Raw genomic sequence first — 27549 nt, 5'->3', positions numbered from 1 at the left:
CTTGGCTTAACCAATTTACACAAGTGTTTAACAACAGATAGATCTCATCATGCTCAACACTTTTATCCATGGTCAGAATTTAGCTACATCTAACTGTTTTGGAGATATATCCCAAAAACTACTGTCTGACCTCTATGTTCTATTTTTAGTAACGGCACTCATGTTTTTCTACAAATCAGAAATCTCCACATCAGTTCTATGCAGGATACCCCGAGGTACATTAAATACCAAGTTTTGTTTCAACTGGTCAAGTCGTGTCAGATGAAAAGATTTTGAAAAGAAATAACATTAAAAATAGCAAAGAATTGTTGAAAAAGGGCAATAACTACAACACGGCATCACATATTAAAACCAAAATTTGACCACAGATAGATCTTATCATGCTGAACACTTAAACCCATGTCAGATATACCTAAACCTAACGGTTTTGGAGCTATATGCCAAAAACTACCGTCTGACCCCTATGTTCTATTTTTAGTAACGACGGCCAGGTGAGCTAAAAAGCGCAGAAATCATGGACTGACGGATGCCCAGCTATTTCCATATCCCTTCCCGATGCATCGCAAGGGACAAAAGAAATGAACTGGTTACAAGCATTTCCTTGTCAAGAAGTACATGTAAGCACGGGCTGACCATTTATGTTGCATTTTTTTACCCTGTGTGATAGCGGAGAGTTAAATAAATACATAAATAGCCAGCCTGTGGTAAAACAATGATAAAAAGGAGTTTCCCAGAATTATTTTTATTTTAATATGACTAGTTTCTTCATATTTTGAATAGACACAGCCTACATGTGTTGCACAAAATGGAAACTGTTTTGGAGTAAAATTTTGTTGTGACGTGTGTAAAATTGGGTAAAATTTATCTATGACGTTGTGATCAAGACAGTCATACATATAGAACTTTTGTCATTAGTTTATCACTTTTTTTACCACGGCTGTGGTCTAAAGAGCTTTGAAGCATGTCATATTAGAATCTATTGTAAATCAACTTTAATGTATACATTGTATGTAGTTTGACTTCAGATTATAGGACATACATGTACATATATTAATCAGTTATCTTAAACTATATCTTGAAACTGCTTCTGGAACAGGGTTAGGTTGCTACAAGATTGAAGTCATCATTACAGAAGTTTTATGCTCGCCATAATAAACTCGTGGATCATAAGGGCGTATCCATCAACACCATCAAAACTGATTTGTTTAACATGTCATACACTGTAGTTTTCCTTTCCTCTTTCTTCTACCCCAGACTTGACTTTTTATGAGCAACTCAGCAGGTGTTTCTAGAAAAGCAGAGGACGTTTATCCTACCGGTGCACCTGGTCCATGCTCTCAGTTTTCAGAGGAGTCCGAGTAACTCATTTGCTTTTGTTACTTTGTATATATTATTTTAGTTACTTAATATTCTTTGTTGTGTATGTGTTTTCCATGTCTGTTCTTTGTCCTTGGATTACATTCTTTTGGTAACCACTAGAACCTTGGTTCCCTTGATTACTCTTACTATACTTCATTCATTTTTTACCAGTTTAACCCCAAAGTTACCAAACATGGTAACCATTATCCTATTCAATAACCACACCTGTTAACCTTTGGGACAGATTCTCACTGTCTAAAGGTTAAAGAAAATTTTGTATGTAAATTCAACTAGTCAGAATTTTTTCCATAGGAAATAAAGTAATTTTAACCAAAATCTCCAACAAATCTTTCATTTTTATAAAGGAGATTCTTAATTTTCATTGGTTTGTGAAGGCTCACAAAATAAACAAGAATGAATGACATCTAATGTTGAGATTAACTGTCTGTGAAGTGAACAAAGAAGACTGATCTAGGACTATGATTATGAAAATACAATGAGTATGGGCTCTTTTTAATTATCTTAATTTTATATCAGGAATGACGATAATCTGAAATAAAAAAATAAGAGGACTTAATTAAGTATTTGATACATGAATGCTAAAGGAGTTTATTTACAAACACTTGTAGCTAAATGTTGCTCAGTGTGTGACTGGTAATACTCGCACTTACCAGGATATCTTTGAAACTTAGATTACCTTCAATTTATGTACAGATGTGTACTTGCCTACATTTTTTACGCAGGACTTAAAACTAAAAGGAAATAGTGTCAAGCTTCAAATTCAAAGGTTTATTTTGATATGGATTAATCACAAATGACATGAATAAATAAACGAGTGTAAATACAAGAACTAAAATAGTATCAATGAGTTTATCTATTTGTACTCACCAAAAATATGCCACTTCGGAAAATTGAATAAAAATTTGAGACTGTTTACATACACGTGTATGGAGAACTGGCCTATAAGTTTCATTGGCTAATTCCTGTGGGTGTGTATGGGTGATTCGATATTAACCTTGACCTATTGTTGAGCAATCTCTGTGTATATGTTTGATCCGATTAATACAAATATCGATATTTATTATTATTTCAAAATTGGTCGATAAACAAAAACTACACTACACTTAATTGGTTTAATTAGACAATTAACACTAAATCAATCACCCCTTTGCTGCAATTGGGATCTTCCAAATAGTCAATACAATCTATAGAGACCAAAACAATATTGTTGATGCTGAGCTGAATGATGTTGCATGATGGAGTTAATAACAATTTTGTTATATTTTGTTGCTAAAGGTAAATGCAAGACTTAACTCTTAAGGTGTGTCATGTTTATGTTAATTTTGTTTACTGTTAAGTTAATTATAATATAGAAGCAACAAAATCTGCAATATATAACTGCCAAGACTTCACATTTAATATTTATATCCTACATTCATGATAGGACAAGTCTCCACTAAAATTTACAATTACTGAATACCAAAACATTTAATTCCCCAAAGTACAAAACAATGATCTGCAGTTTTTAGCACTCCTGTACCACTGATCCAATTGTTTCCTTGTGAGGTATAGCATCTGTTATCTTTCCAGTGAGTCCATTGTTGTTTGTTGCCATTTGTCATTGGCTGTCATTGTTTACTTTTCAGTAAAAATTCTATCCAGCAGAAACTCTCAGTGGATTAAAATAAGTTGATTATTACCAAATCAGGTCACCAACATCTTGGGTATAAGTATTTGTGTTTGTATAGATCAAGCATAAAACATTGGCCCACCATTAATATTTTAAGACTATAGGGGTTACATTGTAAGTCACCAATTTCTACATATATCTAAAAACTTTAAGAGATATTGGAAAATAAATGTCACCTTCCTTCTTTAGCTTTCATGCATAAGTCTCCATTTGGTTGAAGTATTAATGTGATGACCACTCTTTATTTTTGCCCTTTAAGGCAAAAAAAAATGTGATTTTTGTGGTTTTTAGCATACAACTTGATAACCATTATGGATTGAATCTTTGAATCGTTGAAATACCATACAAAAGCCACAGGGCCCAAGTTGTTGGACTACTTCTTATAAGAGTTATTGCCCTTGAAAGGCCAAAAATGACAAATCTTGTGTGGGTTTTTAGCTTACAACTTGAAGACCATAGTAGAAAAAAACTTTCAATTAAGGAAATGCTCTTTAATTATGATTAAGCCTACAAAAGTCTCCTTTGAGTCAAAATTGTAGGATGTCATTGTACAACTGGAAATTTGTCCTTTATTTTAACTTGTCCTTTCTTTTCTTTGTGGACAAAATTCTACTTTTGTTTCACTTACATTATTTTTGTTTTGTAGGTCAGTTTAAAAATCCTTACTGTGTAACTATTTAATGATTTAATATAGAAAATCAATTGGGCTTTCAATTTTTAAACCAACCTCAGAAAATTTACAGTTGTATTATGGTATAATGCTGTTGATATTGGTGTCATTCATAGTGAGTGACTTACATGTAATTAGTGTAGTTGTGGTATGTTGCATGTGTAGTCATGGCTTCTTTTCACATGTAGAAGATTTAAACACTGCTCTCCATTAGCTTGGCCAGTTGAGTACTCCTTTATAATTCAGATGATAGTGTAAGGCTACAGGTCCAGGGCCCTGTGCCACAATTTTTTTTAATTTCTTAAGTCTGAGAAAATTCTTAACTGTTTGTGACATCATTAATTTCAAAGACTGTGACTGTGATTGGGGTTATGATGGAAGTTAAGAATATTCTCAGACTTAAGTATATATTTGATGACCCTGTTCTAGGTTCAATTCTTGAGAGATACTGTTGTGAATTTTGTAAAGTGTATTGTGCTCTTATGTCACATTTGGTTCCTCACTAAAAACACTTAGGGTTTTGATAAATATTGAGCTAGTTGTATGAATAGGCATTCATGAAGACGCTTGGTGTAAGGAAGTTTTGTCTTTCTGCATTAAAGTAGGTAGTGAATTTAGATAACTAATTAACTGACTTGACTAAATGGCTAAAGGAATAAATCCTTAGTCATATCAATTTGCCTCTGGTCTGTCACTGAGCAGTCTAGGATTTGATCCTTTTTGGGGATGGTGTTATTTTGTGAAGATATTCATGTGATCTTTCTTCACACATGTATGATCAAAATCATCAATCTCCCAACAATAGTACATTTTGGGGCAACTTACGTGGCTATACTTGTTGGATGCTTGGCTTTAAATAGCCTCATAATGTATTTTAATCGTATTTTATAGGTGCACTATGCAAGCTGAATGGTAACAACAACCAATACCAATACAAGGCTGCCATTGTAGGGAATACTGTTTCACTCCCCTGTAACATCAGAGGAAGAAACCCTTTTGATGATCTGCATTCAAGAACAATCTTGTTGTCATGGTATCACAGTAGTAAACCAAAAGTCATAGGAAACATTTTAAAGGTCCAGTTTCTACATGGAGAAAGTCCAAAATTTCTCCACAATTCAGACACCATGAAATACATGTGGTCAGATTCTGAGGCCTCAATGACAATTAGAGATGTAGATTTCAATGATGCAGGAGTCTATTCATGTGAAGTAGATATTGGTAAAACTGACAAACAGAATGCATCTTCTGAATTGTTGGTTTTAGGTATGTTTATAAAGTGTTATTACAGGAAGGTTCTATGAATAGAAAAGGAAGGGATATGGTGAAAAACAACCAATGCACCAACCTACAACCAATACAAAAGAAGACAGTAGCTGGCTAATTTTACTTTCTGGGCATGACAGTGTAGCCTCCTACCTTTGAAAATATATATACTGAACATGTATATAAAATAAAACAGTTTTAGGCTTTTGTATTGGTCAAATTGAACTTGAAGAACTTGGGAAATAAAAAAAAAATTAGATTCACAAACTATGATACTGTATTACAAAAAAGCTTGGAGGTATGAAATGTGTATTACATGTATTTAGATCTAGTTCATGAGATAGATACATAAAATAGCAATAATTGTTCTAAAATGTTGTTTGTAAACATTTTTACTATCAATGGCTATACACTAAAAAATTGTATGTGATTTGGCACAATTCTAGAAATTTGATAATTTTTAATATAAAGGAGTTATGCCTCTTTGAACTAAGGAGTTCCAAGGTATTTACATCTGAAGGATCTTCTTATAACTCTGCACAAATTTTAATGAGACTTCGCTGGTACACTCCTTGAAAAGTTCACATTACCATTTTGGCATTCATTCATCATTTATTGTGCATTTTTACACATTGTTTTGCTTTCATGTTAGCATTATAAATGCACAATAGAAGCATTTGTGTAAATGCATGATACAAGAGTATTGTTTACGCACACTGGGTGTATTCATTTAAATGCATGATAGGAGTATTTGTTTAAACACATGATACAAGCCTTTGTTTATTATTGTATATTCATTATTTCTTTTATTCAACTGTTGTAATTATATTTTTGGTTTTTTCATTAATTCTATTTTCTATTTTTCGTACTTCATTATTTTTTAATATTATTGTTTTTTAATTGTTCATCTATTGTGGGTTTAAACGCACACTATGAGCGTTCATCTATCATGCATTTAAATGCACGCTAAAAGCGTTTGTTTATTGTGCGTTTGGTGAGCATTTATCGTGCATTTCAAATCTAAACATCTCAAGGAGTGTATTGAGGAAACCATATGTAGTTTCCAGGCAATTCTATCCTTTGATTTTTGTAGAATTAATGCCCATTAATTTCAAATGAAATTTTTTTGGAAATACATACATATATACATGTATATTACTGGGGCAACTTTTTTATGCAATTCCTTTGATACTACTGAACATAATTTCACAAAATTTAGTAGGTAGTAAAGGAATAACATCATTACATAGTTGTCCATCTGATGTACATGTATTACCAAAGTAGCTTTTTATGATTTCATTTAAAATGTAACTTCCATGTGATTGGTGAGGGATACACTTGAAATCTTGAGGTTGTGCGGTATGCTAAAATATATTTGTTTATTAACATTTTTTCCTGTAACACAAAAAAATGTAGTGACAACCTTATTTTCTATTTGGTTTGTTATTAAGGTCCAAAATTAAAACTTTATTTGGAACAAAAAAAACCAAAAAAAACAAAACAAACTCAAGAGGTATATGATTCCCAGAATCTAACTGTTTATTTAGATATTTGACTTTGATATCTGTTTTTGAAATAGTGCACATGAAGGGGCCCAAAGTCTCCAATATTAAACAAAAATTGAATTCACCCAATCTTATTATGTAGCATTTGGACCATCGTAGATAATTTGCATTTAAAAAAAATTAGATCTACGACTACATTTGTTCTGTGTCATATACTGTTTTAAAAAATAAACTATAATTATTAAATTTCAGAGATATATCAAGCATTAATGCTGTGCAAGGTTTGACCTCACATTGTGTTGGTATCAAGCCAAACCAACAAAACATCTTACATTTAAGATATTGTAAATATAAAGCACAATAGTTGGCATACAAGATCAATTATAAAGATGTTTTTTTCTTTACAGCAAGACCTGAGTGCAAGAATTTAAATCCACCAATTGATTTTGGAGACAGGGATCATCAAGCTTACTTTGCTTGTGATGTACACTACAGAGGCAGTATGATTCCAGAGATTATATGGAAACACAGTGAACAAACTCTTAACTCTCATCTTACAGAACACAATTCATCATACATATCTGCCAGTTTATTCTTTGAAGCAGAGACCCAGTATAATGGATACAAGTTCCAGTGTCAAGTTGGTTATCCTTCGACCAGAATGCTTGCAGTGTGTCATACTAATCCTCTACAAATTCTCTGTAAGTACATGTTAATAAAAAATGTATTGTTGTCCAACCCTTTCGGGAAGAAACTTTTTCATGTTTAAATAATTTTTTCTCTTTTTAAAATTTCATATGAGACATTCTTTTACTTTTATATTTATTTAGTATGTTGTGGATGTATATAAAGAGTTTAATTCTGACTATAGTACTAGTAATTGCATTATATTCATGTTGACAGAATTTCCTGTTTTCAGTTCCTGTCCATGTAAACCAGATGATTATAGATCCCCATGCTGACCAGCATATCTACCAGACTGGAAAGAATATCAACCTGTCATGTCGAGCCACTGGAAATCCTCGGCCTGAATATAAATGGTCTTTTAGACCAAGGGGTCTTAATTATCGAGAAATGACACTTGCATCTGAAGCTAACTACAGGATAATTGATGCCCAGTTGGAAGATGAAGGGATTTATAACTGTACAGTTACCAACAAAATCAATGGAACTGTCTACATTGACTCAAGGACCAGATATATCAGAATAAATGGTATGATTTTATACTTTACTAATTCAAAACTTGGTGGCTGTATATAAGCTTTTGACATTGTAAGATCAAGAATTTCGGATATTGTGAAAGTATTATTGTTTGTGGGGTACCAATTTTCGTGGCTTTCGTGGGTTAGGTAAACCACAAAATTTAGTTTTAAAAGAAAACGAAACTTTCCATTCATTTGTATGATAGAGCTATCAAATCCATGTATTCAAGTATCCCCAAACTAATCATTTTCTCCATAACCATGAAAATTGATACCCATGAATAAAAGTACTTTTACAGTAGATTTGGAAGAAATCAAATGGTAACAATTGATATATTACACTTATCAGCAACTTTATTGTTTTTTCCATTGTTCTTACTGCATGATATTTTTATATCACACTAATGCTATGAAACTGATAAATATTGACAGTGTCCAAGTAGCAGTCTTTGTAAGAATCATGCAAATTTTGTCACATGTGATACTCCTTAAAAATGGCTACACATTTTGATTTTTGTAATTACATTTTGTAAGTTGTTTTATGGAATGTATAATTATTCATTACAATCTGTCTGTGGTAAGCAGATAATTCACATTGACAGGCCTTGTATTAAGAGGCGGTACCAGGTACTTTTATCCTTCAAACTATTGAAAGGTACCTCCAGAATTTTAAAATTTCATACATTTTTATTAAACAAAATGATGAAAAGTACCCCCTTCAAAACCAAAGGTACCTGCATTTCAAAAAAATAATGAAACACCTGCATTGAAAATCCAATAGTTTCTATTGTATTTCATTGCCATTTACAGAGTTATCTCCCTTAATTTTGAATTCTACAATACATTCTGTATAATATCTATCGCTTATAACACAGGTTATATGAAAAGCCACATGTTACTTTCTGTTTACCATAACATTTTAAAAAATATCAGAAATTAAAATATGTAAGATTTCCAATAATGAATCATATTTTGCATGATTCATAAATCATCAGATTGGCTGTAATGTTGCCCATAAACATAATAACTTCAGCATTGAACATCTAAATAGAATATCACATATCAACCTATCAGGCTCAAAGTAATATTTTCTGTCCTGATGCGAAACTTGTCGTTATTCCGTACAAATTCCTTCCATTCCAAATTTTTATGGTTTTGTTTTTTGTTGTGGATACTATATTGCCTGACAATATGACAGAGTATAAGCTCTCTTTCTTGGTCTGTAACTAAGACAGGATTTCTTGAAGAGACAAACTGTGGGGAGATGAATTACACAGAATTATTAGATTTACAACTTATTCAATAGTGCTTAAGACAAATATTGGGACAATTTGTAGGAGTTGTTGCCCTTTTTCTTCAAAATTTAATAGTTTTTGTGCTCTAATATACTTGTGTTCTACAATGTAGAGTATGACAGTAAACAGGTAATTTATGCAGAATCATTAAAGCTATTATTGTTTCATTTTGTATCAAAAATTGAACCATTATGAAATTTTGTTCATGTTAGGGTATTATGTAAACATAAAAGACCATGATTGAGCCTCTTATATAGAAAAGTTAGCAATGTTCTGTCTGTCATCTGCTTAAGTAGTAAATTTGGCCTTATCAAAAAGCAGTTAAACATGCCCTGTCTTTAGGTTTCTTATATTTTACTTTTCTTTTATAATTATTGTACATTTATGGTCAGCTGAAAAGATTGCTGACTTGTTATGTAACTTTTGCATGATGGCTGGTTCTGAGTGCAACTTTAATTGTGATCTAAAGATAGCTGATTAAGTCAAGTTGGAAAAATGGTCTTCATGACAGGGGATGTTTCCTAACAATTCATGATAATTGTTCTTTGTTCCTGTGTTGTTATGAACTGTTATTATTGGATATTGCATAGGGGAAAATATAACTTTGTTCAAGTGATGGCAACTTATCTTTTTTGTTAGCTAACTCTAACCATTAGCTTATACCTTGACCAAAAGTCTATGTGAGCATTGTCATCACTAGTCCATGTGAGCATTGTCATCACTGTGTCTGTTGTTGTATTCTGGCTTTTCATCTGTTGTTTACTTTTCTTTAGAAATTTTTTTCTCTGATAATGCTCAAATTTTGTCACAAGAAACACCTACATGTACTTTTGTTGATTATGTAGATGAAGCATAAACCATGGCCACTGATGCTATTTTTGCACCACAAGGGTTTTCTATATATAATTTAAAAAAAAAAAACTATACAAGATACAGGAGTTTAAATGTGACACTCCTGCTAAGTAGTCTTCATTTGTTCAAACTTAGGTCTCACAAACCTTTTCCATTACCTAACATGTTAAAAAAGTAATTTTCGCTGTGAATTCCCAGGACAAATGACATTTTAAAGTTGCATACTATTGCGTTGCTCGGAAAATAAGGCCTTCAAAAATATTATACTAATGGTACGATGATCAAAGAAATTCTTCACAAAATTTACCTGAATCAAAAATATTATACTAATGGTACGATGATCAAAGAAATTCTTCACAAAATTTACCTGAATAGATAATACTGAAAATCCATATTTTAACCTTTTGGGCTAACTGACAGAAAGGCAAATTCTCACACATGTAAACAATATTATACCCTTTGAAGTAAATTACAAATATGATTCTAAAGTAAACGTGGAGGGTGGCCATGTGACCCAGAAGTGGAATGTGAGACCTTTTATATGGTGACTCCATATTGGAGTAATTGCTCTTGAAAGGCTAAAAATGGAGAATGCAGGTCTGTCTGTCTGTCTGTCCACTATTTTAAGGGATATTTTTTTTGTGTAATCTAGACTGGGTTTCATAAAAAATCTCAAACTGAGATTTTCCTCAAATCCATCCTCAACTCAAGGTTTTACCAATTAAATCGTTTAAAAATGAAGATTTGAGGAAAAACTCAGGGATTTGTGGAGAACCTCATCTTGAATTTATTTATAAAACCAGGACCTGTATCTCAAAAAGTACTAAACCAATATTATTCAAAGTTCGCTGGGTGTTGATGTACATATATAAGATTTCCACCTCCTATAATATGGAGAAATTTGATAAATACATGTAATATCCAGCATTTTTAGCATTTTTTTGCCACTTTATGTTGTATATAGACCTATTTTGTGTAATCTGTAATACAAAATGTATAGATACATTATTAGGTAAGCTTTGCACAGTGTTTGAATACATATTGGAGATGTGCACCTCCTGCAGAAATTTGATGTGATATCCTACTTTTTTTGCCATTTTTGCCACTTTATCTTGTGATAGGTACATTCTTTTTGTAAACTCCTGCTCTAAAACAATAGAACCAACATTACTCTAACTTTGCACATTATTAGTATACATATTGAAAGATATTCACCTTCTATCATGGACAAGGCCTAGTAATGTTCTCACACTGCCCATACTGTGAAGTTATTGCCCTAATGATCAATACCCTGTTTATTTTGGAGTCTCTGAGTCATAGGTCAAGGTCATCATTAAATTTCATAAAACTGAATGTTACAGTGTTAAAATGTGATATCTCAAACACAATTTTAGTGGAATATATTGAATATATTCACCTCTTTAATTTTAATATTGTACCATTTTTGGAATAAATTTGAATATTGCAGATGATTTAAGCTAGATCATACATTGTACCTATTACACTGAGCATTCTTTTCTGTCATCTTACAAAATCATACAGACATATATATTTTCAATGAACTAATAATGTTTAAAATGGTGTAAAAACACTATGTTCAGATTTTTAAAAAGAATTTTTACATACAAAATTGAATGGTAAAATTACAAACATTAATTGTATAAAGCCTCTTTTAAGAGGAGACAATTGGCAGGAAATGTAATTTTGGTTTTTTTTAATATTATGAAAAAAGTTTTGTAACCCTAAATTTTCTTTTTTTAAAATATGGAGGAATGTAAGTTAAATGTTCTTGATATAAATTTAAATGAAATTCTATGTACCAATTTTTTGATAGTTTGCAAAATAATGAAATTCCCCACATAATCCATAAAAAATTTGGCTTTATCTAGGCTCACTGATCTCAAAATCAAGTTTTGTAACCTGTGTTTTCTACATAAAAATTCTAAAGTATGTTCATTCAATGTAATTTTCTAGAAAAAAACTAGGAAAATGTATCTTCTAATAATATAAGGTATGATCAACCTTAACTTATATATGAAATGTACACAGTTGTTCATTGGTTTTCCATAGTGTGAATATTATTGGAAGCTCAAATCATTTGCTTTATGCACGAGGAGAAACGAAATATATATAACAACATACCTTAAGGAGGTAGACCTAGGGTAAGGGACATAACTCTTGAAATCAGTGATATGTTTGTATCATATTCAATGTCACCAAAGCCTATCAAGCTTTTGTTTGAAGCAGATTAAAATCAATCCAAGTTACTTAGATGCTTACTTAAGATGGATGTAAAATGCTGCATACAAACCTTCCAATGATTTGTGTTGTGTTCCTAACCCTAGGTCTACCTCCTTAATACCTTTTATAATTTCCATGACCAATCTGGTCTTCTATTAATTCACTATTCTGTTAGCTAGATAGATACTGAACACTGCTTTGTTTACACAGGGTTTTAGTTTAGACAGATTTTACTATATACCATAGTTGATTGGTTGATTGATATTACAATGAAACCTGTATAAACCAAACACCTTTTGGCTTGAAAATGTGGTCTGTATAGAGAGGTGTTTGTTTTACCAAGATTCAAAATACATTTAAATTGATGTAAAAGGACTTTAAAAGTGTCTGGTTTAGACAGGTTTTTAGATTTGTCAGGGTTGGGTTTAAATAAGTTTCAATGTATAAAGTTATATATGGTATATCTTGTCCCTGGAGGATTACTGTAGTTCTAAAGAGAGGTAACCTGTTTACTCAGGGGTTTGAAATACACTAAGTTCATTTTTAAATACGGACTCTGACCTTTTTGAACTTATTTTTAGGCATGTTTACGGAAGTAATATTTTTCTACAATGGTCAGATTTAAAAAAGGGGTGGGTTGTGATCATGCCAAAGTACTTTAACCCCGCTACATTTTTCGCACCTGTCCCAAGTCAGGAATTTCTGGACTCTGTATTTATTGTTTCGTTCTCTTTTTCAGTTTACTTAAATTTTAATGGAAAATATTTGGGCAACTACTTGGCTTTACTTGTGTATAATGTTGTTTTGGAGCCAGCTGCAGGCTGTCCTGCGGTGTGAGTTACCTAGTCATTCATTGATGACCTTGAGCTGACATTTTTCATCCCGTAGGGTTGTTGTCTCTTTGACATTTTTACCATATCTGTTCTTGTTATATTAAAACTGATATGAATGAAGACTTCTGGTTGAGATCGGTTATGCAGGGTTTGGTTTTGACAGATTTCACTGTATGTTGATGATCCAATAGGGAATATTTGTCTTATGTAGAATATGAGAATATATCTCTTCAATTAAGGAAAGAATCTATAAAACTGTATGATTGATGTGGCTTTAGGTGATCAATTGGATGCTGGGTTATCATGTTAGAGGGTGATTACTCTTGAGAGACATCTTTATTATAATGACAGTACTTTCCAAAGAAACTGTTATAAAAATAAAAGTTCACATTCATGTATTACATGACTTTTCTAAAATTAAAGAATACTGTTTTTTTCTTAATATTTCTATAATTAGTATTTAAAAAAAAAAATTATCAATACTGATGAAAAATCTTGTTGATTGGTATTAGTATATTCATATACAATGTACTATGAAGCATACTGTGTAGAATGTTTTATACAATCACAAAAATTTTAGTATTGTTTAACAGCCAAAGGCAAAGATAGCAATGTAAGTGGTGACTATAACACTTAAGCTTATAGCTAGCTTCATTCTTCTATACATCCACTTCCATAATGGGATTTTACAACTATTTGAATACAACTAATATAGTATTTGTATGGGTTTTTTTTATCCATGATGAAGATGCTCAGAGATGATAGCTGTTAATTATCTGTTCTGGGTGTTTCTGTCTCGAGTTTAGTTACACATTGTAAGGACAGATCGCTGTTCAATCAAGCTGACTTAATTGCCATGAAGACAGATAACTTTACAACCAGGGAGTGGAATTGGATGTTAATATTTATCCTTCCTAACCATACTGGGAAAGGATTAAGTTTTATGGGAAATTTTACAACAAGAATGTCTATTGATTGTGAATGAATCCATGAGAGAGTTGTTTTATAAAAGAATCCCTAGATTTTTCAGCATGTGTAAGTACATGTATTTTTGCTCTCCTTGTAGACAATGGAAATGATGGAGATGAACACAGATACAGGTATGTCATTATACAGACAAAGCAGGAAAAGGCAAAGCCTCAGGAAAAACCAGTGTCACACGGAAGTAAGGATTTTTTTATTACTCACTGGCTGGGATCTTCAATCTGATTCTTTTGTAAATAATTGATATGTGATGTCAACTGGAATTAGATCAGTGTCAGGTTCTTATACACATATTTTTTTCTTTCTCTTTGTATTCTGTAAATTAATATATTAAATTATCACATGAGTCAAAATTAAGACTGGGATATGTCAAAGGAGTTTATAAATTTTGTACTCTTATGAACAATTTTCTATAATTGCTTGAAATATTTATTTCTTGATTACTTTTGCCAGCACTGCAAAAGGAAAATGCAAGTATCATGTCCGAAAAAATTAGGAACCCTATGTTCGTGTAGTTTCTGTGCCTGAAATATCCATTAAAATTGACTGAATTTTTTTGTGTTCAAATATTTACAATAAATTGCTTTTGTATTATTCAGAATGCCCAAAAATCAGTTGATGTAGAACTTTCAGTGGATAATCTTTCAAGGGCAGATCCAGAGATTCATTTTAAAAAGAGGGATCCCAGAAAAAGAGGTTGAGGTGTTCCAGGCTAATATTTGCTCATATTTGCCAAATTTTAACTACATTTTATAACAGAGAGAAAGAATTTCAACCCCTGTTACCTCCTTGATTCACTGCCGATTTTTTGTGTAATAACTTATTTGAAAGAAAGAAATATAATTTGTTGAAATACTGGTTTTTGAATTGAGAGTACATATGGAATTTCTTTTACTATGGTACATGTATCTTCTCATTGGAAAAAACTTGTGGCTTGATCAGACCATGTTAAATTAGTAAGATTAAAAACACTGTTTTCTGGTAAGAACTTGAAAATAGAACCTATCATGTTAAATGTATGGTAGTTAATGAGCATGAATTTCATATAGCCCTACCCACCCTATTTTTTTTACAGCAAAATAGAGTGTACCCTAAACTTTTTCTTTTATCACTTTTCAATAAACACTGTAAAAGTCAGAATGCTTCTCCCATAGATGCAATGTAAAAAAAATCCTTTCCCCTACATATTCTATGTTTTTCAATAGGAAACACACATATAATTTTTTGGCCTTAATGTATAATAGGCGATGTAGGGATTGGGGTACTACCCACAGTCTACACTAAAGGGTTTATAATTTTCAGGGTATATAAATTCCACTTTTATCCATTTGCAGTCTATCCTTATGCCATTGATGCTATTATTATCCATTTGCAGTCTCTCCTTATGCCATTGATGCTATTATTATCCATTTGCAGTTTCTCCTTACGCCATTGATGCTATTATTATCTATTTGCAGTCTCTCCTTACGCCATTGATGCTATTATTATCTATTTGCAGTCTCTCCTTATGCCATTGATGCTATTATTATCCATTTGCAGTTTCTCCTTACGCCATTGATGCTATTATTATCTATTTGCAGTCTCTCCTTACGCCATTGATGCTATTATTATCTATTTGCAGTCTCTCCTTATGCCATTGATGCTATTATTATCTATTTGCAGTCTCTCCTTACGCCATTGATGCTATTATTATCTATTTGCAGTCTCTCCTTATGCCATTGATGCTATTATTATCCATTTGCAGTTTCTCCTTACGCCATTGATGCTATTATTATCCATTTGCAGTCTCTCCTTACGCCATTGATGCTATTATTATCTATTTGCAGTCTCTCCTTATGCCATTGATGCTATTATTATCTATTTGCAGTCTCTCCTTACGCCATTGATGCTATTATTATCTATTTGCAGTCTCTCCTTACGCCATTGATGCTATTATTATCTATTTGCAGTCTCTCCTTACGCCATTGATGCTATTATTATCTATTTGCAGTCTCTCCTTATGCCATTGGTGCCATTATTTGTGCTGTCATAGCAGTTATCCTTATTCTGGTCTTTTTTGTTCTGGCCATGAAGTTCAGGGTAAGTATGTAATTTAAAAAAAGCAGCATAAGTTGCTTCGTTACTTTTTTTAAAATATTTTAATAGTTTACATACCACACCTGTATGAAAACAGGTCTCTTTATGTCCATCTCTCCATTACACTAAGAAACAAATTTTGCATATAAGTGTGAATTAAAGATGTGTATCTCCTTTTGTGGAGAAATTTGGCAAATATATATATGAATTTTAAATCTTGTTTAAATTGTTAAGCTGTATATGCTGTCAAAAGTACATACTTAGATAATTTGTAACCCACTCAATTTATAACTTGGTTAGTGTTTATATATGTAATAAAAATATTTTTGTGCTGACATATATATGTATGTAATGCCACATGTCCAAATGTGTTTTATTAAAGATTTTTAGTCTATGTTCATCCTTGAATGCCTCAACAAATTCATATAAAAATGTTGGTTTTTTTCTTTTTGTTTAAGCTTTTTGTTTCATTTTTATAAAGATAGTGGTACATTGTCATGAACATAATTTTTGCAAATGTACATCTTAACTTTCGTATCTGTGGTACTTGTATGTGCTACTACCAGTACATAATTGTGAATAAGTGGAGGAAGTTATTAGTGTTTAGTGACCATTGTTTCTTATTACTATATTTTTTTATACGTACCAAGAATTTATAAAACCTTTCACTGCAAGCAATTGATTATCATGTTTCTAAAGGTGAGACAATTATACTTTATTAATTTCAAGACTGTAGAAATATGATTAGTCACTGCTTACATTGATTTTATTTCTTTATTTGTGATGAATTTATTTCTATGTCTAATCAATACACTGTTATTGTCTTTTTTAAACTGCAATCCTTGTCCTATTTATTTCCCCTGCAAATGATAATTGGTGGGTATATTGGTTTCTCCTCATTTGTCCCTCTGTCTGTCGAACTATTTTCTAAGTAGCTAGCAGCATTGTTATGAAACTTTATGATATGTAATATAACCACATGGGTATGTGCATACAGCTTGAAGGATTGTTATGAAACTTTATGGGGTGTTAAGTTACCATATTGAAATGTGCAAATTGTCAGGAATTTATTTTTAGACAAACATTGTAGAAATGATGACCATTGGAACTTAGACATTTTCAAGCGAAACTTGGTTTGATGCATTGTTCACAACTCCTCCTTAATGACTTGCAGGATTGTTATGAAGCTAGATTACCATATGGTGATTTGCATATTGTCAGGAATTTATGTTTGGACAAAAATTGTAGAAATGATGGCTGTTGGACTCTAGTGTTTTTCAGCAAAACTTGGTATCATGAGTTTTTTGCCACTCCTCCTTAAAGACTTGCAGGATTGTTATGAAACTTTATGGGTTGTTAAATTACCATATTGAGGTGTGCACATTGACTGGAAGTTATGTTTAGTCAAATATTGTAGAAATGATGACCATTTGAAATAGGCCTTTTTTCCAGCAAAACTTGGTCTGATGCATTACACAACTCCTCCTTGCAGGATTGTAATGAAACTCAATAGAGTGTTAGATTACCAGATGTGCATATTGATATATTCTGTTGTTGAGTTGGCAACAAAAAAATTGCACTGATTGCTGTGTGGAGTTGGGTGTTCTATAAATGGCAGCAAATTGTGTTTCAAGAGTGCTTAGTCTGTCCACCATAAAATTGTGTTCAATATGGATTATATGTCCACAGTGGTCCCCAAATATGCAGGGTAAGGTAAGATAGTAGTTTTGTTATGGGCTATATCTAGTTTACCAAGTTTTAATTTTTATACCACATGTTTATTAATGGCCAGTGGCCAAAAAAATGACCAATGAGTATCCAAGAACTAAAAAAACACCAAAAAATGTGAAGGAAAAAATTATCTACAAACGGTACAAATTACAAGTAACATTGAACTTAAGAGGTTTTGTTCTGAATGTCTCTTTATTAGCAATACTTATTCAGTATTTTTAATAGGGCCCCATATTAGTAAAGTTCTGGTTACTGTCATAACTCATTATATAAGAAAGTGACTAGAAGTGTCTTTAAAGTAAATGATTGATGTTTTTATCTAAAAGAGAACAGGTAATGGAATGGAAAATTAATATTGAAATAATGTTTGTCTTGAAAGCTAATTATTATATTTGTCATATTGAAGGACCAATGTTTCCTAATTCAAATGAAGAAAAACGAGGACCATCATAGATTAGATTCTGATGATAATATGGATGATCAGGAAGTAGAACTGTTGGAAGATAGTGTCCAGTCAAGGTCAAGCTCTGATGAGGTAAGAATCAAGAGGTAGACATGGTAGAAGATTATAACAAGTCAAGGTCACACTCTAATGAGGTAAGGATCAAGAGGTCAAAATACTGGAAGATGGTGTCAAATTAAAACTCAGGTGAGGAAAAGGACCAAGGGGTAGAAATGTTAAAAGATTGTATCCTGTCAAGATCAGACTCTGATGAGATAAGGATCAAGAGGTTGAAATGATAGAGGACAATGACATATCAAGGTTAGGCATTGATAAGGTAAATACTTAGAAGAGATAGCAGTCAGGGATTTAAACTGGGGCTAAACAGGCATTCTCCCTTCCAAAAAATGGGTAAGGTAAAGGACTCATGATAAATGAAAACCAAAAAAAAAACATTGTCTGTTGATGGGTTTTTCTACATTATGAAGCACTTTAACCATTAGCAGTACATGTATCTGAATTTTATATGGATTGAATAGTACTAAAATAGTTCAACATATATAAGCAGGAATTGACTTCCACATAGTATATAGTTTTTATTGATTGCTAAATATGACTCCTATTTCAGGCCCAGTATGGGAGATTAAAGTTATACTGGGAAATACCAAGAAAAGATGTGCGCTTCTCTGAACAAATAGCAACTGGTAGCTTAGTGGAAGTTTGGAAAGGAAAGATGAAAAAGTATCCAGATAGCAATGAGATTCATAAAGTTGCCATTAAAAAGCTTAAAGGTATAATGAATTTAAATAGAGTTGTTTCTATTCTTAAGAAAAGTGTAATGCAAGTCCAATAAGAATAAAAATATATATAGTTTTTTTGAAACTAACAGAAGAATCTAGTTGTGGGCATGGTAAAATTTCCAGTAGAGACAAATTCATAGAACAAGTTGGAGTGACTTAATCTTCATCAAGCTTTGATTTGGTCTTCTATTATGCTATTTTTATGGTGTGCTGAAATGTTTTAATTGTACCCTTGAAATTCAATTTTCGTTGGAAGAGTTATATTGAAGAGCCTTTAATGCCACAAAATTCAACCTTTTCTAAACCAGACAAGTCCTTTCATATCTGTTTAAATGTACATTGAACTTTTGTAAGAGTAAAAAATTTTCAAGTCAAAAAGTGGTGTAGTAAAGTACTGCAAACTGTGAAATTTTCGTAGCAGTTTTATTTTCAGCTATTTTTGTGCCAAGATTCGTAACACGTAAATTAAACTGTTGCGAATATTTTCTTTGAAGAACATTAAAGTACAATTTGATGAAAAATGTGAGAGCAGAATTATAGCAGAAACCACTAAAAAAAGATGTCTTGAAAATTTCCCTGTTTACAGTAGGTATTTGACAAATTAGACACCAAAACATGATACACTTTATAATAAATGAATATACAATTTATTTTGTACTTTTTTTTTTACAGAAAATGCTGATGAAAAAGAAAGGAAGTTCTTCCTGGCAGAAATGGAAGTGCAGAAAATGTTACAACCTCATCCAAATATTGTCTTGTTGATTGGCTGTTATACATTCCATGGTAATCTGAAAGATTTTGTTAATTTGTTGACTTGTAATGAGAAAATATATCATCATATAATGATTTTATATAGTATCAGTATATTGCCCGAGTGAAAGTTGTTTAAACTTTTACAGATACCGGTAAACAACAAAATTAAAAAATTAAACTAAGAATGATATAACAACATATAGCTATACATTAATCTATATTAATAGCATAAAAAATGATTAACACACAGTTTTGAGGAGATTCCATCATTATACCCCCGCTTTGAAAGCAAATGGTATATAGTGGTGTCTATCTGTCCGATTGTATGTTAGCCACTTTTGCACAATGAAAACTGCAAAGTTGATTGTGGTTGTTTGAGACAATCATGTGATTTAGGTCATTCTGACTCAAATGCTTACTAAGGTGTTTGATATTTGATTGAATCAATCAAAATGGTAAGGTTAGTCTTAATACACTGATTCATTCTATTTTTAGAACCATGGTTGCTAATGATGGAGTATGCTCAAGAAGGAACATTACACCACTATCTTCAGTGCAGCCGTCCAGGATCACTGGAAGTTGAAATTAAATCACATTCCATCAAACATAAAAATATCAACTCGCATCGTCTTTTGGCAGTTGCTGCACAGGTTGTCAATGGGCTTATGCATTTACTCAAATACAAGGTCAGTTTTAACAAAATATCAGAAGGGTCTGTTATTTAGAATTTCATCCATACTTTACTGATAGGTTGGCATTTTTTATTCTTTTTGCTCATGTCACCAACAGTTAAGTACTGGTCTAGTAACTGCCCGACTCAATTTGTCCATTTGTCACACTTAAGGGTACTACTTTGTGTAAACTGTAGCAAAAAGGTATAAGACAGTATTATTCAAACTTTTAAAGTTATTTGATAATATGTTTTAGATGTGCACCTGTAATTTAGTCAGTTTATATTACTGCTGTATCATGTTTGGATGTTGTGTCCATATTTGTCTAACTGTTCAGTGTTGGACCTCAGCAGTCAAATGTGCTGGGTGATATGAAGCATAGTATATAATATATGGTTGCTTTATTTAACTACATAACTGTAAACACTGACTTACTATTTATGCTAATTTTTCATTAGTTGATAGGAACTGCCACTAATCTATTATAAATCAGTTACTGTAAACATATTAATTTTTGCAGTGGATAGAAGTACTCAGGAAATAAATTTTTAGCTCACCTAGCCAAAAGGATCAGCTAATCCCACCACTTGGCGTCCATCAATGTCTACTGTAAACATAATAAATTTTTCAGTGGCTAGAAGTACCCATGAAGTAAATTTTTAGCTCACCTTGCCCAAAGGGTCAGTTATTGTCATCACTTGGCATCCATCGATATCATTGTTAACAATTTTTCAAAGCTCTCCTCCTCTGACACTACTTGATTACCTAGAACCAAACTTGGTATGAATGTTTCTTAGGATGTTGTACATAGAATTGATGTGGGGATATTTAATCTGACAATTGTATATACTTATAATATAACATTGGGGTCAGACAGAAGTTTTTCACATATATCTCAAAAATCGTTAGGTTTAGCAATATTCTGATGTGGATAAATGTGTTCAGCATGTTGGAGTCATTGCCCTTTTTCTTGTTTTTTTTTGACTTTTTTTAATGTTAATAATTTTGAAAATCTAGTAAGTTCAGAAATCTTCTCTGCTGAGCACGATAATGTTCACTTTACAGAATCTGTGAAAATTAATTACTGCAAAAATTAATATGTTTACAGTCAAGATATACATGTGAAGGCAATATAGTTTTATATTTTATTTGGATGCTTTTCTGTTTTGTAGCTGATATACTATCGACTTAAAACCAGCAACATTCTTGTAGGGAGAGGTGGAATATGCAAACTCTCGGGATTTGGTTTCCCTCATGAAATTAAGGAGCGGAACCAGTATGAAGCAGTGAGTATAATATGTTAAAAAAAATTATACCACATCCAGTCTCTATTGATTAAAGTCATCTTCCTGTTTTTACCCATTTCTAATTGTTAATACTTTTAAACATAAAGGTCAATCATACAAATCTGTGGCTGCCTATAAAACTTGGGACCGAGGCAGTGGGTGACAAATGCAAAATTTTATTTTTTTTTTTAAATTGCATCAATTTGAGGTCACAAACTTGTGTTTTTAAATATGAATGTTGTTCTGAAATTTATTGAAATGGTTAGAATGAAATTATTTACATAGACTGTATAACAAAATTTGAAAATAGGGAAATGACTCTTTAATTTGTTCATAAGTTTGATGATTTGTTAGGAAAGTTTAAAAATATATTTTGAGTCATCCACTTTTGATGCAGAAAAATCTCTGTTCTTCCTTACATAATGTCTTATCCATTACATTGGAAAATAAGCATTTGGTGAGATAAAATTAAGTCTGTGCTGCCAATATCATAGGAATCACCTGCTTTCTACATGAGCAGTCTCTTAAGTATTACCATTACATGTACTCTACATGTATCAACCCCTTGTACATGTATTACATGTATTTTGTTTTTCCTTTCACAGGACAATAGGCCAGTAGGATGGATGTCACCTGAGTCTATTAGAGATGATACATACAATTATAGAACAGATATCTGGTCCTATGGTATACTGCTCTGGGAAATCATTCACTTTGGTTAGTGTTTCATGTACAAAATACTTAAATCTCGGTCAATTAAAAGAAAACTTCTATCTATGGAGCAGCATTTAACTGGTTCACTTAGACCAAAATCCAGGTGATCTACTGTGGTGAATCCACAGGATTGGAGGGGGGGTCAATAATTGGGCATAAATTAGCAAATAATAGCCTAAAAACCCCTTTTTTCTTGACCCCTTTTTTCCCAAAATCTCAGATCTGCCACTTATCTATTATTTTTATTTTGGATGTATCTTTGTATTCCTGGGTGTTTTTTTTTCCGATAACACATTGGCAATGAGCCAACTGATAAGAGTGATATTGAAATCTTGTTTTTATCAGATCAGAAATATTGGTCGAATCCATCCTTACATTACAGATGCCACAAAGACACCTCACCTGTTTGCTCTTTAGTGACATCTCGTTTGGATTATGGGATGCATTAACTTTTTTTTTTTACTTTTTAGTTTTCAGTATGTTTGTTAAAAAATTATTAGCTTTAAAACATAATATGATGGAATATCATCACAGTTCAACCCTAATTTATTTTAGGTTTATCACCATATTTAGAGATAGAAAATTCTGAGATTTCAGAGAAGATCTTGTCTGGAGAGAAATTAGAAAAACCATCACATTGCAGTGAGGAGCTGTAAGTTTTATTTATTTAATTTTGTATACTTTAATTTATTGAATTGTTGTGATTTTTTTTTCACAATTTAAAGTTAAGAATATGTTTATAAGCCCTGTGATTGTGTCACAAGATACTGATTTTTATTGACACTTTTCACAATGTGTACCACGAATTAACAAGATTTATGAGATTTTGAAAATAAAATTCAGTTCTACTGTGCATGTCTGTTAGGTTTAAATCAGGTCATCCACAGGCCTTACCAAAAACCCTCATCATGGGATTCTGGATACATAAATTTGACAAAGAAAATGAGTTCATGTAAGATAATCTTAAGTCCATAACAAATTTGTAACATTTTGTTTATATGAATTTTTATCACTTTTGATGTTTGATTATTGAAATTGAAGTGAAATGGGAACCTAAATTATTTCTTCATATTCTTCCTTTCAGGTACAACTTGATGATGCAATGTTGGCAAGAAGATCCTCTGACCAGGAAGGAATATCCTGAAATCTTACAAGAGTTATCTAACTTGGCAGCTGACCATTCTAGTCATATATTAATTAACAATCTTCCAGAGGCCTGTAAATGTCACCAAGATGAAGAAGAGCTCTAAAACAATTGTCTACTTTCATTTTAATATATGTCTAGTCTTCCTATAACTTGAATTTTATCTTGCAGATTGCAAATAAAATTAATTCTGTATGTTATTGATAAGGTATTATTAAAAAAGTTAAGAGGACTCCCATGTAAAAATCAGGCAGATTCTATGATATGACTGGCACAAGGTAATTTTACTGTACTGAATTTTTTGTTCTCATGTAATGTATGTACCATATGTATGTTAAAAAGTGTAAAGTTTATTTTTGGCTCAGAAAATGAATTTAAAGTTACCTAACAAAGCAACCAAATTAAGCTCAAATTAAAGAGTTTTTTTCAATGAATTTAAATGCTTTCTATGTAATTTATTTCTCTTTTATCATTGCACTTAATCCAGAACCAACGTTCAACTTTGAGAAAGGATGCATTTGTGATATACCGGTAAAATAGGTGAACATTTGTTTGAAACAAATTTATCATATGCCATCCAGTGCCTGATTTTTGCCTAGACACCCTCTTAAATGTTTTTGTTCCCCACTGCATCACTGTATGGGAACATAAAAATGTTAGCTGTATGTCTGACCAACATTGTAAGTGGTCTCTTGCTTACTTTTCTGACTTAGATTTCGAGACAGGGGCATTTCTTTTATCATCAAAGTGATATTTTCTCATTTTACCCATAAATGAGATAAATATTGATTCTCCGTCTGTTTTTAAAGGATAACAAAAATTAATCACTTGAGAGAGTTAAATCATAGATTTCAACCCATCAGAAGTGGAGAAATCTTGTAATCCCCAAGAGCGTTGGAGGAGAATCTGTTTCTTCCATGAAATCTGTGAAAAACTCTGAAATGTAAAATGGTGGGATAACTCTTGCACAAATTTAATCACCAAGAAGTCTTGTTACTATTAAGGTATAGCTCACTGTAACCATAGCCATTTTCTTGGTTGCTAATTTTTTGCAAATTCTTTGAAGTGAACATATTCGTCGGGAACACTTTTCACGGTTTCAAAAAAAGATTAGCATTATATAGTGTTAAAATCAATTTGCAGGTACTATTTTTCACGCTTTTCTGTCTACAGCGAAAAATTGATACTTTTACAGTAATGGGAGCACTAAACAAAAATTGGCTGGAAAGAGATAAAAAGAATTAAACACTGACAATAAAGGCAAGGCTAGAAAATCACCAACACCTTAGGGTAAGATTTCAATCAGTTTTCTAATTCTCTTATTGAGTGGAGCCTTTTTAGAGAACTTTAAATTTTATCCTTGGTTGTTTGAGATTCCATGTAGTGGAAGGGGAGTTGAATTCTCAATTTTGTAATTTATTTTTTAAAAACTAATATTACTACCCAAGATATGTCAAATGGTTAAAAAGTCTGGCATTGCAAATTATGCTTAGCTAAAGCATCTTAACATATCGGCCTGCACTGCTCTAACCACAGTGTGATTGAGAGACTTAAAAATAATTTGTGTTGGTCTTTCAAAGGTACTCTGAGGGCCCAACTCTAATTAAAGGTATATTTTGCTATAATTGTAAACAATTGTATTTTTACATTACGATGTACTGATATTTGCAGATTTTGTTAAATTGTATTTGTTTTTAGGCTACAACATGTAATCACATTCAGAAACTATTTTCTTAAACTGAAATTTGTTTTATTTCAATATAATTAAATTGTTGTAATAAATTCCTATGTTCCAATAGTTTTTGAATGTAATTGCTTATTATTTTTTGGGCGGTTTAAAAATTGGTAAAAAAAGGTGAAATGGAACAAAATTTGTAAATGTGTGTTGGGGACTATTCAACTATTGATCTACATATTTTATCTCTGAAATCAATAGTAAACATTGACTTCAGTTTAAACAAATGAGAAAAAAAAAATCTAAAGCATATGGGAAATGTAAATTTATGATTACAGTTTTGTTTTAGATCATATAATCTTTGAAATTCTGTTAATGCTTCTATTTTCCACAGGGATCAAAATCAAAAACCTCCAGTGCTAACAGCACTTTGATTTCATATTTTATTTAAACTGACCACTGGAATTAATTGTTGTATTTAAATTGGTTAGATTGAATGCAGTATTGTTCTGACCAAATTTTGTGGTCATATGATGGTATTGTATTGTCATTCATGTCTGTGTTGTCCTTTGAAATTTAGTTGACGAATTGTAAAAGATTTTAAAACAAGGTCAGAAGACTCATTATTTTGTGTTTCTCTGTCACTTAAGTTATAACTACCAAGCGAGTTGGTTAATTTTTTTATTTGTGCATTCATTGAAACATAACGTGGTTATTGCTTCTTAAATGCTTCCTGAACTGGGTTAGAAATGCATGGATGTTACATAACAATCTCTCTGGGATTGAGGGATTTTCATGCTTGATAGAATACTTTTTTCTTTACCAAAAAAAAAAGTGTTAAAAAAAATAATATTATTTTTTTTTTATTATAGAACTTTTGTACAATATTAAGAATATTTTATTCCGACACAACATGAATATAAATGAATTTTGTTTTGGTAAAATGACTTGGCGATGAAATGTATTTTTTTAAGATAAATATCCAAGGTCCACCCTTATAAAGGAAATGAATGGTTACTTATATTGGGCTGCTAAACTTGTGTGCATGAAAATAGCAAAAATTATTTCACACACACACACACACACACACACACATATATATATATATATATATATATATATATATATATATATATATATATATATATATATATATATATCTGTATGTAAATAAATGTTTATGTCTTTCATTTAAAAAAGTGAAAATCACTGCTTTCTTTAATGGTGTTTTTATCCCCCACAATGAAGCATGTGGACTTTAAGAATGTTAGGCATCATTGTGTTCATACAGCACACCTTGTGAGCACTCTCAACCTCTCATTGATTTAAGGTCTCACTAACCACTTCCTGGTCAAATGCCCCCCCCCCCATTTAGTACCAAAAACACACTGAACCTAGATCTATGCATTATAAGAGCACAATCTATGTATATATTCAACAAAAGTAGTCAAAATAAAGCTGAGAATGTGTACTTTAAAATCATATTTGTAATTTACTACATGTACATATATGAATATTGTTTTTATGTGTGAGTAATTTGCCTCCACACTGTCAGTTAGCAGAAAATGTGGATTTTCAGTATTATTAATTCATCAGTTTTGTGAAAAATTTCTACAATCACCTTATCATTAGCAAAATGATTTTTAAAGCCTTATTTTCCAAGCTTAGTCATTGCATGCAACATTAAGATGTCATTTATCCTGGGAACTCACAGTGATACTTTTGAAAATTACTTTTTTTGAACAAGATTATCTTCCTTGGAAATATTTTTTTGTATGTGCTCTCACACTGGCATTTCACAAGGATATCCAAATATTGCTACTATAAATCTCATGGACAATGAGACAGCATTTGTTATTTTATTTACATTTATGCCCCTTTTTTAACAAATTTTTTTTATTGGCAGGGGACATTGAATATTATGTCAGATACCCTACAATTAATATATTACATGGTACTTAAAATAATGTAAAAGTATTACAAAATGTTGGGTTTTTTTTCTTATGAAAACTAGAAGAAAAACTTTTGTAATTGTGTGAGACTTACATATTTATCTATACCTTTGGTATTTAATGCAGGGCCATATCCAGACACTTTGAAAACAGGGTGCCAGTTGAGGTTTCTTAGAAAAGGCGGTGCTAGGATGTTATTTGCCTTTTTTGCCAATTTTTCACATGAAAGTGATTATTTTTTGATAAAAAATGGGGATGCCAATCTCCTGCACCCCCTGCCTCCTGCAATGTAATGTCTGCCATTTTCATTCCTATGTTTGTATTGATTCCTTGTCTATTTAGCTTTTGTAATAAAATATTGTTACTTTTTACAATAGGGACTGAAAAAAGAGGTTAAATTCAGTTATC

At 31.7% G+C, this 27549-nt stretch overlaps 2 protein-coding genes across 6 annotated transcripts in view; one reads left to right on the top strand and one right to left on the bottom strand.

Moving 5' to 3' along the window:
- The window catches only part of LOC148616474 (cystathionine beta-synthase-like), a 31281-nt gene extending 28941 nt beyond the window's left edge, over window positions 1-2340 (bottom strand). For 3 of the 5 annotated variants that reach the window (XM_088583540.1, XM_088583539.1, XM_088583542.1), the window contains exon 1: window positions 2248-2340. The gene's annotated coding sequence lies outside the window, so the exon portion shown is untranslated. Of the gene's footprint in view, window positions 1-2030; window positions 2056-2247 lie in introns of those variants that run through there. The other 2 variants (XM_088583543.1, XM_088583538.1) reach the window with 2 other exon arrangements.
- A 156-nt stretch (window positions 2341-2496) lies between these two features.
- On the top strand, window positions 2497-26299 carry LOC148616473 (fibroblast growth factor receptor 1-like). Its single transcript, XM_088583537.1, has 14 exons — window positions 2497-2655; window positions 4611-4985; window positions 6898-7191; window positions 7410-7703; window positions 13980-14078; window positions 15888-15976; window positions 18111-18239; window positions 18775-18937; window positions 19619-19729; window positions 20195-20385; window positions 21543-21656; window positions 22262-22373; window positions 22926-23022; window positions 23455-26299. The coding sequence occupies exons 1-14, from the start codon at window positions 2613-2615 to the stop codon at window positions 23618-23620; spliced, it is 2277 nt and encodes a 758-aa protein (XP_088439663.1). The 5' UTR covers window positions 2497-2612; the 3' UTR covers window positions 23621-26299.
- The last annotated feature ends 1250 nt before the right edge of the window (window positions 26300-27549 follow it).

Source organism: Perna viridis, chromosome 5 (assembly GCF_037379345.1).
Source record: "Perna viridis isolate PV_CMFRI_1.1 ecotype Kerala chromosome 5, ASM3737934v1, whole genome shotgun sequence".
NCBI classification, from domain to species: Eukaryota; Metazoa; Mollusca; class Bivalvia; order Mytilida; family Mytilidae; genus Perna; species Perna viridis.
The sequence above is the reverse complement of the archived record's forward strand: the minus strand, read 5'-3'. Positions and strand labels throughout refer to the sequence as shown.